Source organism: Xiphophorus maculatus, chromosome 13, assembly GCF_002775205.1.
Source record: "Xiphophorus maculatus strain JP 163 A chromosome 13, X_maculatus-5.0-male, whole genome shotgun sequence".
In the NCBI taxonomy this organism is placed as follows: Eukaryota; Metazoa; Chordata; class Actinopteri; order Cyprinodontiformes; family Poeciliidae; genus Xiphophorus; species Xiphophorus maculatus.
This window is the reverse complement of record NC_036455.1, coordinates 20,992,523-21,008,402: the sequence shown is the minus strand read 5'-3', so window position 1 is coordinate 21,008,402 and position 15,880 is coordinate 20,992,523. Positions and strand designations below refer to the sequence as shown.

Sequence of the window (15,880 nt, the reverse complement as noted above, 5' to 3'; positions counted from 1 at the left end):
GGCTTTGATTTTCCTTTGTTAGAAATAAAAGAGTGCATGTGAAAGAACTTTTCGAAGCGGCGCGCTAACGTCTACAACAAACGTCCCCGGCAGAAACGTCTGCAGTGGATCATAATAAAACAGCTGAATCACACCAGACACTAAACAATAGGACAACCCTCAATCATGAGGAACCAACTGTGGACATGATTAGCAGGTTATGTCACCGGTCAATCCTAATTGGTTTACACTCGAGGGTTAATCTGGTGAAAAACAATCTTTTTTATTCACAGAGAAAATAAAGGACAGAAAAATAACATCCTGCCACAACAGTCTTTCTTGGTCTTTACTTATACTTGCACTTACCTTAAGAAGAGTAAATGTAATTGGGGCTATAAAAACGTAGAACTATTGAATGTAGAAATTATATAGCCAAGCTTTTCACCATTGTCTATGCAAATACAGAATTTGAAAAGCCCTCCTCCAAGACAAAAAAAAAAGGGACAAATGAACCGACAAGAAAAGATTAGCGTACACAGATGATGAACTTCTACAAAGTTCATATGAACTTTTGGCATAAGGCAGAGAGTTTGATATTTTATTTTGAATGAAAGTTTGTCAAATTTATGTGCGACTGTTTATTGGTGAGAAAAAAATGGGGTGGAGTGAGCACTTTTGCAACTTAGATCATCTGTACAGGAAACATAGATAAGCTAACATAGAGCGCTTGAGCAGTGAGTGAACAGCCAGGCCACTGATGCCACTCTGGCTGTTTGAGCATCAAGTCAGGCAAAAGAAAAATAAAAAGAATAATTTTTAGGTGTGTGCTGTCAATACATGCATCTGCTGATGTCAGGAGACGGTGTTAAATCTAAATAATGGATAAACTATCAAGTATTTGCAGTGCCTTCATGGTTAAAAGAGAGATTGTTCATGTGAAGAAAAGTGAGGCTTGCGAAACCGCTGCACGGCCACCCAATATCAAACAGCCCAAAGATGGACAAACTCCAGGGTTTACGAGCTGGCATCCTGCGTGGTTTAGACATTCCCTTAGCTTTGCAAACCCGAGTCAAATGAACGTTTCATTAAAATTGGTCTGAAAAAACTTGAAGACGTAATGAAGAGGTAATGCTACCATTGATCGAAATGAGTCAATGTCTGCATGCGAGTTGAGGCGCTCCGCTGAAGCTATAACGATGCTACAACTGTCAAAATTACAGTGCATTGGCTAATAAAGATTTTACATGCATGTCATCAAAATCCAGGTCAAAATCAGAGCAGAAATTACAGAAATATAATGTTTAAAATTTCAGATTTTGTTATAAATGTTGACTTTCTTTTGTAGCAAGTTACAGGCAGATAGTTTTCATCACAGAGCACTTTTTAATCTCTTTACACAGTGCCAGACTGTTAGGTTTCCAATGCACTGCTTTGAAACCACATCTGTCTTGACTTCCTCTTTCTCACTGGAAAAACTACATTAACGTTTGAAGACGGTTTATGAACTCAAAGACTTTGATATATCACTGCTATGTCTCAAGGGATGTGTTCACGTTTTAGACTTTGTGCATGCAAAGGTCTCCGGGACAACACATTTTAAAGTCTACACCAGAGGGAGTTAGACTTTCCCTGGAGATCCGCCCTGAAACGGTGATTTTGGCACGATGAGATTTTCCTTCTTTTGCACAACTACGTCGTCCTTAAAGTATTTTGATTAATGCCTCCCAAGAGAAAACCTCTTAAAATAGGAAGCGCAAAAGAAAAGCAAAAATCATTGACCATTTAAAGTTTGCTGAACCTTTCAGAAGAGACGGGAACCAAAAGTGAGTGTTTCACAGAACGTGGCAAAAACACAAGCAGTAGGAGAAGTAATATGAAGGTACAAGTTTGTCATACTCTGCATCTTTACAGATAAGCAATATCATAAGAAGTTTTGTTCTTAGATTTTTAATACTTAAATATTTGATCAAAACCATGCTGAAGTGCAGCCACAAGACAATTCAGTACTGGAGTCTGGTCAATAGTTTGCTCTGCTGGAAAGACCAGCAGACTGATCACATAAAGCCCAGCGCACAAGAAATGAAACGGATTGACTCTGCCTTTTCACATGCATCTTCTCTGATTTCCCCTTAAACGGATTTAGTCTGTCGTTAATGTCGTTCCTGATGCTTAACGTTTTTTTTTATGAGATACCAGAGGAAGTGTTAGAGAGTCAGCAATTTTTATCTGACAGTACAGACCCCCTCCCTCACCTGTTGCTGCATACTGTTCTTTAAGTGTGCAGTTTAGAGATATTCCCAGTTACTAAAAAAAAAGAAAAGAAACAAAAACGTAATAATTGGAAATTAAATACCCATCACCTATGACTCTAAATAAGCAAAGGCCGCTTTACAAACACACTTGATAAGCTATAAGCAGCATGTCTGTAATGCAAGTGACTGCAGGATAACTGCTCAGGCAACTTATAATGACTAATATACTTATAGTTAACATGTTGGCAAAACTATAAATTATATTTTTCTTCATTTTAAATGAAAACAGTAGATTTTGCAATGCAGCTTTATTTGCATTTTTTGTCATTGAAGATACCATGAGAATATCCTAAGACATGAAAAAAAAAAACATGTCAAGCTATGACTAACTACAACTTGTCACACTAGATGAGATTTGAACAACAGGAGTTACTGGTGATATGTACAAGAAGTCCTGAAAATACCACTTGGAGAAAAAAAGGCATTTCAACCACATCTCCTAACAAGACACTTTGGATGATACATGATGCTCAGCCGCTCCTCAGACGCTATAATACTGTCAAGTGGCAGAGCTACAGAGGACATCTTGGGAGAAAGTATGAAAGCAGCAGGGGAGGAAGTGTTACATCACAAGTGCTATTAACTATACCATGTCAAAGTCGATTTTTATTCATTTATTTTGTACTTAAAAGAGAAGATGCATTAAAGTTATGCAATGCAAGAAGAATAAAATATTCAATTGGAGTTGTTAAGAAAAAGAAAAAGTTTGTCTGTGGAAAAAGTGTGAAACAAAAATACTTAAAATGTTATATTTAATTCAAAAGCCTAACAGTAGAGGTGGGATTATAAAAGCACTTTAAAGAGAAGTTTAAAGATTATGACCAGCTCTTATACAGAACCTATTAGGGGATGCGACATAGAAGGAACCCTTAATTTTCTGAATGGATCTCAGAGTAACTGGTTGTTTGATCCTTGTGTTCTTGTGAATGTACAGCATTTTAGAAGAAACAGTGTACTTCTTATATTTAGAATATCCTCTAAATATAACAGGGTGAAACCATTAAGAGCCTTAAAAACCAGTTGGACTTTTTTTTTTTTAAATCAAATCCTGTGCAGAACAGGCTGCCAGTGGAGTGAATCCCAAACTGCAGTTATACGTTTTTGTTTTCTAGTTCCAGCTAAAAGACATGCAGAAGCATTTTGTAAAAGCTGCAACCGATTAAGGGTTGACTGCCTTAAACTAACGTAGGGAATTACAATAATCCAGGAGAGTTGAATAGAAGAATGGATCAATCTTTTAAAAATCTTAAGAAAAGAACGCTTTACAACAGAGGTAACAGAGGGAGCTGAAAACAAAACAAACAAACAAACAAAACAGATTTGCTTTGTGAATTTCTAGATGCAGTCAAAGAATAAGTCCAGATTCCTGGCAGACGACTGATTGTTAGAAAGAAACGACTCAAGCATGAGACTCAAAAGATTGCTTCTCCTACATACCGTAACCTAAAGTTTAGCTTTGCTGAGATGGAAGTTGGAGTTCATCCAAGTATTTAGATCAGCAAGAGAGTAAAAAACAGCTTCAAAGAGTCATTTTTTTTTTTTAGAAGTGCATAGATAGATTTGAATGACAAGCCATAAGTGCAACATGTAAGGGAAATAATTGTGGCTCTACGATGGATCCTTGAGGAACTCCACACACAAGTTTAAGATGCTGCGCCTGAGGAATCGGCATCTATCTGTACAGAGAAGCTTCCTATTCCTTTTGAAAGTTAAACCACTGTAAAGTGGCTCCATTAATACCCACACAAAGCTCAAGCCTCGATAAAAGGATACAATGATACAGTATAAAACATGGCACTTAGTTCTAAAAGCATCAAACTAGCAGGGCTTCCAGAATTAACGGTTATAGTAAGGCCATTTACAAGACTTGTCATAAACACAGTTTTCTCTGAAAATATTTTCAAGCAGTTCACAGTTTTAATTTTCTCCAACTACCCTGGAAAAAAAAAAAACAAAGCTTGGAAATAAGTAAAATCTTACAGGGCTGTCATACAATTATTAAAGTTGGTGTTGAGATTTGCTAATTTTTTTTTTTAAGCATAAACACCCGACACTCTTCGTGTGATTTAAGTGGGGCTGTTGCTGAACCCAGCAATAAGTAACTCAGTGAAACAAGCCGCGTTCATTTCCCATTATCTCAGTGTCCCTCCAAAGCAGTCCATCTGTAATCTTAATGACTACAGGTCAACTGCAGTTCTCATGAAATGCTTAGAGGATCAAAACACATCATGGCTAAACATTGAAGTGTACAAAAATCACAGAAGCTCTTCACACTGAGCCACCTCAAACTCCCAGAAGGCTTTGCTGGGGTGCTCCTCACAGTCATTAACTTTGTCTGTGGATCAAGACATGAATCAAAATAATAAGCTGGAGCCAAAAAGTTGTCTCCACTACCTCACCTTTCTCAATTATTATAACGCCTCTCCGCGCCGCAACATCGACTGACCCGAAACGCTCCAGTCGTGTGCATGACGATGCTGTAGTTGGAGTCACAGAGGAATGTGAAGAATCAGCTTGCAGAGATTAAGGTCAGAGATCGACAGCTGACTTCCAGGCAAACGATCTGATGAACTAACGACCTGTCAGTAGAGCGCTCTCTCAAACTTTACATTTCCTCAAGTTTTGTGATCAGAGAACCTCTAGTGATTCACAAATAAAGATTGAGAAAAAACCTGCTAGAGTGGTCGGCTATCCGTCTGGCAAAGACAGCAAAACGACACCCAGCTTTACGGTCCGCACATGTTTAGCTTCAAAACAAGAAATATTCAGATTAACAGCTGATAAACATCTCGACCTGTCTGATACCTTTCCTGGAAGATCTCTGCAGCACTTTGTGCGTTCAAAGGGAACGTTAAAGATTTAGCTCAGCAAACACATTTCCCCCAACCCTGTGCAACATGATATAGGATGAAGGAATAGTTTGGGTTCTTTTGAAGAATGGACCGTTATCAATAGTTAGCATGTAGCCTGCAGTCGGAGTCTATCTGAATGACCTCAGTGTAGAAAAAACAGATTAGTTCTCTTTGGAGAGTTGACCCAACGTAATGCCAGACAGAGGTCACTTTCAAAGAGGATTAGTGCAACTGGAGTCTCTCAGCACTCTGCCTTGTTCATATGAATATTTATTTTATAAATCTGATGGTATGTGCAGTCAAAAATTTTAATATTTACAGTAAAGTTGTTGTCCAAACAGGGTTACCTAGGTCAGACAAGTTTAGCCCAACTGGTCAGTGAAACGCAATACAACATAGCACAAGCAGAGGAAGAAAAATGTCAACGAGACCTGTAGTAATGTTTTCAACTTATGGTTACTTTATTTCTCAAGGTCAAATATGGGGGAAAAAATGCAATTATGTCCTGGTAATAAATCTCTTACTATGTATGAATCAAATGACCCAAAAACAGTAGGAATGCAGGCCTGGGACTCTTGGCTCGGTCCACGCAACAAATGGAGGGAACAAATGAGGAGACCTTAACGCGGTGCAGGTAAGATAGTGACTGCTAACATCTACTGCGGGAAACCCCAGTTGAAAAGGTTAAAATTTATGGAAATAGGAAAAACAACAAAAGAAACCTTACTTCTTGTCCAACTAATCACAATATCCTTTTGTGTAAGAGAACACAGTATTGAAATAACAAAAGATACCAGCTGACAATATCAGTTTTTGAACATGTACAAAACATTACAAAAAAGGGGTTGTACTTCCTGAGTGTTATATTTTGCCACATTACAAGTTCCAGTGTATTTTCAATTCAGTTCAAATTAGTTTATGTATTCAGCGCTAATTTGCAAGCACGTCTCATCTCAAGGCGCCTTACTAAAGAAGTAATTTCAATCCAATCAGACGCGCATTCCAACTCATCCCAATTGTCAAACAGTGCAGTTAAGTTCGGTTCATTATTCAAACTGGTTCAGACGCTTGTTATCTAACTAACCCCAGCAGATTGCATTGAGTCACTGACCTGCAGCATTCACTCCTACTCAGCGTGCATGTAGAGACAGTGGAGAAGAAGAAACCTCAAGCAGAACCTGGTTAAGTGTGAGCGGCCATCTGTCACGACTGACTTGGGGTTTAAATGGGACTTCATGAGATTGACCAACACAAAGTAGAGAATAATTCTGAAGTGAGGAAAAAAAGTTTGATTTGTCCCTTTTTTTTTTTTTTTTTTAACAAAAGAACATAAAAAAACGTTTAATATACATTTGGATTCAGCCTCCGTAAGACTATATATACCCTGTCAAATTACCTATTGTTGCAGTAACAGCTGGACGTTTTCTGGGGTATGTCTCTTCCAGCTATGCACATGTAGAAAGTGACACTGTTGCCCATTCTTTGCAAAAATAGCTCATGCTCAGTCAGACTGACAGAATAGAGTCTGTCAGTCTGACCATCACATTTCAAATATGGGCACAGATCTTGAATTGGATTTAATCCTGGGCTTTGATCGGGCAACTTTCATAGACGAATTATGATTTAACTTAGGCCGCATTATATCCGAAAAACAAGTAATTGCAAAACTGCTGGTGATGTCACATGATGGAAAAAAAAAAAAATCAACATTTTTCCAATTCTCTTATTTCAACATTAAATGTCCACACCACTCTCAAATAAAATATAAAAAAGGACATTAAGGGCGTGCCGTGGTGGTGTAGGGGTTAGCGCGACCCATATTTGGAGGCCTCGAGTCCTCGACGCGGCTGTCACGGGTTCGACTCCCGGACCCGACGACATTTGCCGCATGTCTTCCCCCTCTCCTTCCCTGTTTCCTGTCAGCCCACTGTCATATAAGGGACACTAGAGCCCACAAAAGACCCCCTGGAGGGGTAAAAAAAAAAAAAAAAAGGACATTAAGGCCTGTAATAGTCCAACCAATTGGAAAAATACTCTCACAAAAAACGTGCATGCATCAGACAGACAGTGATGTGTGATTCTGACATTACGCACACCTGACCAGCCTCTTACTGCCTGAACAAAGGCAAATGTCACCAATTCATCCTGGGGTGGTGTGTTCAGGGATAATCTGCAATGTTAATGTTCCACCACACGCAGCATTTTGAAAATAGTAAAAGAAAAAATGTAAATGTTAGTCTCATCGCAAGCTTTGTTTCCTCTGTCCATTCTATTGTAAACAGCAGTTTTCTTCTTTTCCATAAAGGAGGGATTAAGTAATTTGTGTTATTTAATGTTCACCAATAAACCAATAAAGTTACTCAGAGGACACTAAATTCAATCATGTTCTACTCTGTGTCGTACCATCGCAGATGTTCTGCATGCATTTGTACAAAAAATTATAACGTGTGAAAGCCTACACAAGTGGGTTAATTGGCAGATTCTAGCTCATCTAAACGAGTGAGTGACACATGCGCTGAGCTTTCAGATAAAGGTAGAGCAGGAAGCAGTGTGGTCAGGTCAATCTGCTCGGAGTACGGTAATTATGAGTTACAGAAACTGTGGTGAGCGCGCAGTCTCAACTGCTGTCTCCGACTATAAACCCCAGCCCTCGCGGTGAGCAGAGCAGCAGATGCTCTTTTAACGCTCCAACCCTTTGATGGCCAATGTGGACAAGTATGCACAATCGCTAACGCATGCAACAATGCAGCGAAGCAACTAAAAAAACAAGGGTTGGTTTCACAAGGTCATCTCCTAAGAGAGCTAACCACCATTTTAGCTGACAAGCGTCACGGGTGCAGTTGCGGACATCAAGAACAGGCAGACGGGCATCGATGGTGAGCGTGAAAGTGGTGATCAAAGTACCAAGAGAGATTTGATAGATGTTATGAATATAAAAAGAGCCTTTATGAGTAAAGTACACCTCTTTGGCAATTTAACTGAGCTATAATTACATGGTAAAAAAACATTTAGATCTGTGGTATTAGACAGAATGTACTTTCTCCTATTAGAAAATAAATTACTTTGTTATGAATTGCAGCATTAAGTCTCTGATTTCTACAGAGAGTAAAAGAAAGTCGGGGAAGAGGTCCCAGTAAGTTCTAATTCAATAAAACAAATTGTATAGTTAAAAATCTTCCACAGAGCCAAAAATAGAAATGGACCCCCAGGTCTTTGGCGCTGAAGTGTTTCTGAGGAAGTGACTCTGGTGATTCACAACCTGTAGAGCCGCCCTGAAGTCACTTTTTGTTTCCCCACACGTCTGAATTTTGGAAGTCATTTTAAAAATCGCAATTGTAGATGATTAAGATTTTATACAAACACGAATAACTGACATTTAAAGAACAGAAAAGTACCAAAAGGAAATAAAGATGCCTTTAAAATCATGCTTTTAAATTAAGGTTGTGACACAAAATGTAATGACGTGAAGACACCATGACACTTTGTCAAAGAGAACTAATGAAGAGCAATTTTGATGCTAAAAATCATTAGCGAGGCATCAGGTGGCAGACAGCGTGGCTTTTTGTTTGAACATTTTAGCAACTCAAAACAAAAAGATTCATAGGCATAGTTCATCTGAAGAAAATCTATCTTTCCAAGTCAAGTTTGTTATTGGAGCCTGCAAGAGAATGATTGGTAAAAAAATTGGATTTACATAGCTATTTACACTACCTCTGTGAAGTATATATCTAGTTCTATAGAACTAGAAAGAAAATAAGCTAACACTTTATTTGACAGGGTGTGCATAAGACTGACATGAAACTGTCATAAACGTGACATAACACCTGTCATGAACATGAAGGAGTCTTCATGAATATTTACAACCGTTGTCATTAAGTGTCATTTATTAAATTTTGACAATTTTAATGCAAAGCTGCATTAAAACATGTATTAAAAGTCCATTAAAAGTGTCAAGTTGGCATTTTTCGGAAAATAATGACACTTTTAATACAACATTGCATTAAACCTGTATCAAAAGTCCATTAAAATGGTCCACTTTGGATTGCAAGTGTCATTATTTACCAAATGACACTTCATGACAACAGTCGTACGCATTCATGAAGACTTTTTCATTTTCATGACAGGAGTTAAGTCATGTCATGTCATGTCAGTCTTATGCACACCCCTTCAAATAAAGTGTTACCAAAAAGATAAAATCTAAAGAAAATAAATAAATAAAAACTCTCTTCAAAAATAAACGTCAGCACTCACCCTTTGAATTATTCTCTTTCATGCCCTATCCCTAATCATAACCTTGTCACCCAACCTGAGCCCGTTCCTGTAACCCAAACTGTACTTAGATTGTAAGATTATATATTGTTGATCATCTTGTGCATGCTGAAGAAAACTTTTAAAGTTTTTGTTTAGCCCAGCTGGAAACTACGTCACAATGAACCAAAGCAGATTTCAAACTGGAGATTCTCAGTGTTTTTCAGAATCTGCAGGTGCAACTATTGTGAGTAAGTGCAAGCTAATGTTATAAGGCCTATGAGGGAACAGGAGTGCTTTAAGCCTAAAATCCTGCATACATTTTGGGCTCTTTTTATTGAAGAAAGCAGCTCTTCAGTTGCCTTGTGTTGACAGAGCTGACAAATCCAACAGGTGGAATCACTGGGATTGGAAAGTGGAGCAAGATCTAGAGAGAATGAATGTTTGACATTTCTCTGTCTTAAAAGTTAAAGCACACCTGTGACAAGTTATGCCTCATCAGTTGTTTTCCCTCCTAAAGCATCTTAAAAAAAAAAAAAAAAAAAAAAAAACTACCTTTGGCTGAAGTCCAGGGATCCGTTCGGTCTTGTCGAACAGATGCACAAGCCGTTCAGTTAGTGGGAAATGGAGATAAATGAAGCATGGCGCCACAGTTGCAGTGTGTTTTGGGTTTAGATTTCCCGGGCAGCTGATCACACGCGCCACCTAGAATCACTACAATGCCCAGTAAAGCTGGAAGGGCGACTCACTTCAAAATAACCTTGTCATTATTGGGACTGAGACGCCGCCATTTTATTGCAGACCTTTCATAAAACATACTGATTTAAGAAAAGGATGTCCAAGTGTAAGCTTTGAGTGTTTTAGACACTTAAGATGCCAACAACACTGTGAACTTTCTGAAGAATCCCCCACCATTTTTACATCCTTTTTGTGGCTACATTTTGGATGCTCAGTAGAGAAAAAGAAAATGTGGTAGACAAGATGTAAGCAATTTGAAAGAAGTGTAAGAATACTACGACTGGCTAACCATTTTCACAATATTAGCTTAGTGGTGCCAAAGTTCAGTCCTTAGCCTCTCTTAGCTCTTCTAGATGCACCCTATGTCAACAAATCTGAAACAAATGGCTAAAGTCCCTCACCAGCACATCATTCACCTCTGCAGAGGCCTTGTAGCAAACCAGTTTTTTGATTGTGCGGTGTTGGCGAAGGAATCGCATCTAGAAGTTGGAGGATAGTAGCTCTCAGGGACTGGACTTGCCTCTGGCACACCTGGCTTAACTTGATTTTGTTTGCATCTTTTAGTACACAACTATTGCAGGAAACAGCCTCCCAGATCTCAAGCCTCGCCTCCAGTAAATTAGAATGACTAATAATCCTGAAGCAAACCTCCCAGGTTCATGTGGGAAAACGACACATTTATGCAAGCACCCCAAAGGCCAAACTTGAGCGATTCGCTGCAAAACGTCACTTCGCTGCAGTGTTTACTTAAAGAAACGTCCTGAAGGTTTATGGCAAATAAAAAATTCTGCTTTTATTAAAATGCTTAATTTAGATGCAAAGGAAAAAATAACAGCAGCATTTCCTCTTTGCTGCAGGACAATAAGCAGGGAGCCTGACTCCCTCCCTGTCTCTTACTCACTCCAGTTAAAACAGTTTAAGGCAGGGCTTGATATGAATCTGCTATCATCCCCAGGGTTTGTGCTGACACCTTACCTTCAGTTAATGCTTCCCCCTTCGGGCTGGAAAACAGGCACAGACGCAAAAATGCTTCTTCACTACCAGACATGCATATATAATGCAGGCCACACATATGGCACCCCAGATTTGTATAAAGAAGAAAAAAAGTTAAGTGCCGATTATTGCAGTCTCAAAATCTCACACTAAAGAATTTAGAAGTGAATTATCTTCAGCAACCCTCCAGTTAATAATTTGTACAGCCTATTTTTGACAACTGGAGGATACTCGGTTTGCTCCAATAACAATTTATGATGTTGGACCGTTCAGAAGGAAGGATCTTTGTAGACCATCCCAGGTTCTCCCTTATCCTCACTCTCCCTCTTCAACTCACCACACTTTAATAGAATTTAGACCTAGAGATTCAGGTGGCCATAAAGGTTGATTTATTTTCCGATTAAAAGATTTGTGTTGACTGTTGACCTAACCATATGCGATTGATTATTCCTCTGCCGAAGCCCATAAAATATCCAAGTACTTCAAAAATGTAATGAATCCAAGTACTCTGACAAGGTTCCCATGGCCTCTGGAAGAAAAACTATCCATCGGCATCACAGATCATCCACACCGCTCAGACGGCAGGAGGTGTTTTTCCACGCGCTCATCTTTTCTTTCGCCCCAAATCCACGCTGTAGTGCTTGTCGCTGAGCATCTTAATTGAAGTCTCATCAGAACAAAGCACACGGTTCCAGTTAAGATCTCAGAGTTTTGCAAACTCTTCAAATTTACGTCTGATTTCCTTTCTTTTCCCGTCTTTGCTGAAAAAAAAGAAAAGAAAAAGAAATACAAGCTTTAAACTTGAGGCACCATCCGAGACTTCTGGAATGCCAATTTGCCGTCTTAAGTGGAATGAAAAGCACACAGAGACATTAAACGGGAAGCCTGTTGGTGTCTCTTGGCAGGACAAATGAGGATTTTTTAAAAATTTTTATCCCCCCCTTCTGATAATTTATTACAAGAAAGGTCAGAACAAATGGGTGTCTTTATTAGGAAGAGAGGTGAATGATTGATATCTACATCTCAGATGAACTTGAAGCGTACTTAACCTAAGTGGCTGTCCTTTTCTGTATCGCCGTCAAGCAAATGAAGGAGACAGAAAACCCCCATCCGGCGCCCTCCCCCTGCTCCCAAAGGAAAATTAGAGGACAGGGCGAGATACAGACTAATAAAATGCTCTCATTAACTTTGCCGACAGGACCAGGGAGACACACGCATGCACAGTGGAAACAAAGTCTGAACTCCTGTGAAAACCCATTCTGGAATGTCACATTTCCTGTTTATCAACCCAACATACCACCCTGCAATAATGCTTTGAAGAATCTTGACTGTGACCTTAAGAGTATTCCAGCAAAGCAGACACTCGTGCTATTATGTGGACAAACTGGATTAATAACGTCTAACATTACAAGGACGAGCTACAATTATGAAAGTCCGCATGTGCTGACATGTTTTTGGTGACAGCAGCATGCAAACCATTGATTTGATTTGGTTAATGACTGGGGAAAGCAACGTTTGAGTCGTGACAAGAAAGGTTTGGATAGATTTAGGTCTGGACTTTGACTAGGCCATCTTGGTAACTAATATACTCATACAAATTATTCCACAGTATCTTTACGTGTATGCTTAAGTGTCGTTTTCCTGCTGGAAGGTGAGCCCCTGCTCCAGTTGAATCATTTTGGCCAAACACGTCCGACGAACCCACATTTCCCAATCGATGCAAAAAAGACGGTAAAGGAGGCACCGCGTTTCTGATCGGCCCCGTTCTTTGTGAGTCACCAGAGTGGTACTCCAAAGTCGTTGAAACATCAGACGTGACACCGCGTATCAGAAGCGTGCTCCTCACCGGGAGTCGTTTAACACCACTCTCGGCTCCGTGCGAGGCTCCAGAAACTTCAGTCCATTTCAGACTGTTCGTGTTATGAGCTGGCTGCAGCAGAGGAGCATCTACGAGAGCAGGCCTGTGTGTGGGCAAAGAGGCGAGAAACATTTGTCTGATTTTATGTGCATGCATGTGTATGTGCTCCAGGGAAAGTGATTTGTCACCACCAACTGCTCATGGCTTAATAGCAATATTGCAACACAAACTGTACGAGGAAATTGGCCAACGGGTCCCGCTTCCTGTCTTGCTGATTCAGAGCCAATCACTCAGACACACAGAGTGAGCGAGAAGGAGAGATGATGGCATGTTCAAATAATCATGTCTTTTCAGGCAGCAGCCCTTCAGACAGGCTGCAGCTGGAGATCCATAAGACCTCCCACATGACCCCGGGGGACCAAAACCGTAAAAGGCAAAGTCAGGGAATGAGGTATCGATTAGTGGATATTGATATGGCAATACATTAAAGGTTAATATTCAAAAGCAAAGGTGCGTGAAGAATGTAGATATTTATGGTTAAATAAAGTTCACATCTATTCACTTGCAAGTCCAGGGAGTAGGATTAAATCAAAGCCTGTTTAACGGTGAACTGAAGAAGGCAGAAAGAATGTAATTTCCCACTTCAATCAAAATGGACTGTGGATGACTTCACTTTTCAGTTCCTCCACTTCTTCTGTCAGCTAAATCCGTACTTATGAGCAGAAATACCTGCCATCCAATAATATATGCAAAAGCATTCGTGCCCTTTAAACATTTTAAAACTTGTTAATGTTACAACCAGAACAACACGTAGCAGAAAGATACGCTGAAGAAAAAGTATACACGGTTTTGTATGAAGCAGCTCCAAATCGACATTGACGGCCCACATTTTCAACTAACAGAAATTGCACCTTTGGGTCATCTCGAGCAAAACTCTCCCCTTTTTCCTCTGCAAAAATACAGCAAGTAGGAAGTCTTCCGACAGAAAAGACAAGCACACCCACAGCATGATGCTGCCACCACTATGTTTAGCACTGGGGATGCTGTGTGCAGTTTTTTCCCCCACCACACAGCATATTCATCACACAAAGTAAAGACCAAAAAGCTACATCATGGTCTTATCTGACCAGAATTTCAGAATACCTTTTAACACATTTGCAGTTTCCACCAGTGTGGTTTGTGGTGACTAGCACAGTGGCAATATGGCTTTATTTATTTATTTATTTATTTACAGGTTATAGTAAACACAGGGTGGACTCCATTTTCTAGTTCGGCAAGCTTTAAAGACCGTTAGTCGCAATTTCTGTAGCAAAGGCTACATAAATGCCACACTTTGCATATTTTCATCCATGAAAAAAATATACAAGCATGCACTATTTAATGCTTGCCAGTCACAAAATCATACTAAAATACACTCATGTTAGTGGTTGTAAGGAGACAAAATGTAAAAAAGTTTCAGTTTCACTTTTGCAAAGCATTGTGTAAACTACTTTGGAATCTTAAGTACCTTTAGCTTTTAAAATGACATGTTTGGCTGTATGAGAAGATGATCATTCATCGCTTTCCACATTTAGCACCATATTTTTTGGCCTGTTCAGCAGATTGTTGAGAATTTTCTCAAGAGCAGCAGGCACATGTGCAGAGATGGTGTGACTGATTATTCTGCTGGTTGACATGCAAAGAAAAAGCTGACAGCAGGCCCGTTCACTGAACAACAACAGTAGTGGTCGCATCTCTGGCTGGATGAAAGGTGTGTGATGAAACGCGTCTGTCTAATATTACTCAAGGGTTCTTCCAATCTAACTTTGCTTTTCATTTTCTGGTATTTTCCCATGAGCACAACCTTCATGCATGGCTTCTGTTGAAGATGCATCTACATTAAATCCCGTTTTGGGTGGCATGTACGCCTGCCGGTTATTAGAATCGGGATTGCTCTGTATTTCCCCCATAAACATCTGTGCTTAAAAGAGCCGCTTCCTCCTCGCCGAAGTGATGACCTACCTTGATCAGACTGCTGCGTCGAGGGATCGCTGATTTGAGAGCCGACTCCGAGCCCGGGTTCTCCCACGTCGGGGACTCGCGGCCGGATTCGTTCTGGACCCGTTTGACGGCGTCCGACGCGCTGCAGCTTCCGTTTGACACGGGCTCTCCTCCCCGGTGCGCCTCCACGCTCATTCCGGCGCTGGCCCCGCCGCACGCCGCTCTCCAGTCTGCAGCAACCGGTGGGCCGACGTCGTTCTTCTTATGTGATCCGAATTCAGACATGGAGACACTTTCTTTTAATTGTTTTCTTCTTTTTTTTTTCCCCTTGTCGCTTCTCATAGGAGGTAACGGGGATCCCTAAGCAGCGGCTTCGCACACAGACGCAGGCGTGCCATCGTGTGAAGTGAACGATCGGCGACAGTGTAGCACCAAGAGGACAGGAAACTTATCTCTCTCTCTCTATCTCTCTCTCTCTCTGCCCCCCCTGTCTGTCTGTTTCTCTCGCTCTCTCTCTCTTTTTTTTTTCTAACTGAAAGGTTGGGGGAGGCGACCAAAGCTGGGGCGACAGCAACAGCTAAAAGCGACACACCTTCCAGTCCGACACCATCAAACATTCCTCACATCTCCGTCACAGCTGGGTGTGCGCCTGCGTAAAGAGAATTTAAGCAGCTCGGGGGGGGGGGGGGGGGGGGGGGGGGGGGGGCGCTGATCTGCCCCTCTCTCCAGCTGCGCGTTAAAAACCCCTCAACGCTGTCTGGAGCATGAAGATGATGTCGATGACTTTTCCAATTCGCCTTTGTCTGAGGGTGAGAGAAAGCTCATCGTCTGGGACCATCCTGATCTCGCTTCATAGTTGCTTACGTGTTGTATTCGTACAAGTTATGCTTTTATTGATCTATAAATAATAATAATAATAA

General features: G+C 40.5%; 1 protein-coding gene across 1 annotated transcript in view; it reads right to left on the bottom strand.

Moving 5' to 3' along the window:
* Positions 1–15,327, bottom strand: part of LOC102234522 (inactive phospholipase C-like protein 2) — a 38,606-nt gene extending 23,279 nt beyond the window's left edge. Inside the window, exon 1 of the mRNA XM_014470121.2 lies at positions 14,982–15,327. Within this exon, the coding sequence (XP_014325607.2) occupies positions 14,982–15,302 (321 nt within the window). The 5' untranslated portion in view covers positions 15,303–15,327. The remainder of the gene's footprint in view (positions 1–14,981) is intronic.
* Positions 15,328–15,880: the final 553 nt, after the last annotated feature.